The sequence below is a fragment of the Manacus vitellinus genome, unplaced genomic scaffold, assembly GCF_001715985.3.
Source record: "Manacus vitellinus isolate BGI_N305 unplaced genomic scaffold, ASM171598v3 scaffold_47_pilon, whole genome shotgun sequence".
Lineage (NCBI taxonomy): Eukaryota > Metazoa > Chordata > Aves > Passeriformes > Pipridae > Manacus > Manacus vitellinus.
Genome location: NW_021940585.1, coordinates 5,107,418 through 5,108,529, shown reverse-complemented (window position 1 = coordinate 5,108,529; position 1,112 = coordinate 5,107,418). Strand labels below are relative to the sequence as shown.

The window sequence follows — 1,112 nt, the reverse complement described above, 5'->3', positions numbered from 1 at the left end:
CTGCCTCGATCTGCTCCTGGCAGGCCTTCAGGCAGTCCTGGGGAGAGGGAGAGAGAGACAAGAGGCTTCAGTTCTCTGCTCCTCAGAGGTGGGAGCCTTAGGAATCGCTCCGAGCAGCTGCTGGGCTGCATCTCCGACCCCCGGAGCATCCAAACACGCAGGACAAAGGAGCTTTTCTCCACCGAGGGGAATCTTCAGCTTGTCTGTGCTTTGGGCCCCTCCCCAGGCGAAGCCCCACGCTCTGGTTGTCCTCTCCCCACCTCCCTGTTTGAGCACATTCTCCAGGAAGAAACACTGAGCCCATCAGAGCTTCCCAAAGCATCCGGCCTCGTGCCTGGAAGCAGGGTGTGATTTCAGGATCATGGCAAGGGCAGAGCAGCTCTGCACAGGCCAGGTTTGGCTTTTACAACCCAAACTTCCCAGATCCACAGTGGCCTGCAGCACATGGAGCCCATGGAGCCCCCCTGCCTCCCCAGGCTCTTCAGCCCAGCTCTCCCAGAGCTTGGGGTGTTCCTGCAGCAGAGCTGGGAACAGGAATCCAGCTGGATGCACTGGCTGATGGGCACTGCCTCACTCTGGGGGTCTCTGAGGCAGGGACCTCCCTGACCCAAGAACCACCCATGTGTACCCACACCACCACACCCCAACACGCTGGGAGGACGATCCTGTGGCTACAGGTTTCCCGTGTTCCCCCCCGTGTATCCCCCAGGGACCCACCCCAGTGCGGGGGACACACCAGCCCCGCTCACAGGGAGGCTCAGGGGGCTGCAGGCAGCACCACCACTCGTCACAAATGCAAATCCCACACGAGCTGTAACCAGAGGAAACTCCCACTGGGATGCCGGAGCCCCCCGGACGCGTCAGCGCCGGGCACGGCCCAGCCCGGGGAGCTCGGGGGCAGCTCACACCTCGGGGACATTGTCACACCCCGAAATCTCTTACCAGGAATCCGCCGGCGGTTCTTAGAAACCGACAGAGGATGTGGCGAGCGAAAATAGCAACGCCCAACTCCCCCTGCCCGCTCCCCCGGCCCGGCTTCCCGTCAGCACAGCCTCCTCCTGCCAGGGCTGGGAGCACCGGGGACAGGGCACCAGCCCTGGGCTCTGTCACCA

The 1,112-nt window shown here is 63.1% G+C and overlaps 1 protein-coding gene across 1 annotated transcript in view; it reads right to left on the bottom strand.

Moving 5' to 3' along the window:
• Window positions 1–27: 27 nt before the first annotated feature.
• The window catches only part of CCND3 (cyclin D3), a 33,412-nt gene continuing 32,327 nt past the window's right edge, over window positions 28–1,112 (bottom strand). The window contains exon 5 of the mRNA XM_029962502.1: window positions 28–37. Within this exon, the coding sequence (XP_029818362.1) occupies window positions 28–37 (10 nt within the window). The remainder of the gene's footprint in view (window positions 38–1,112) is intronic.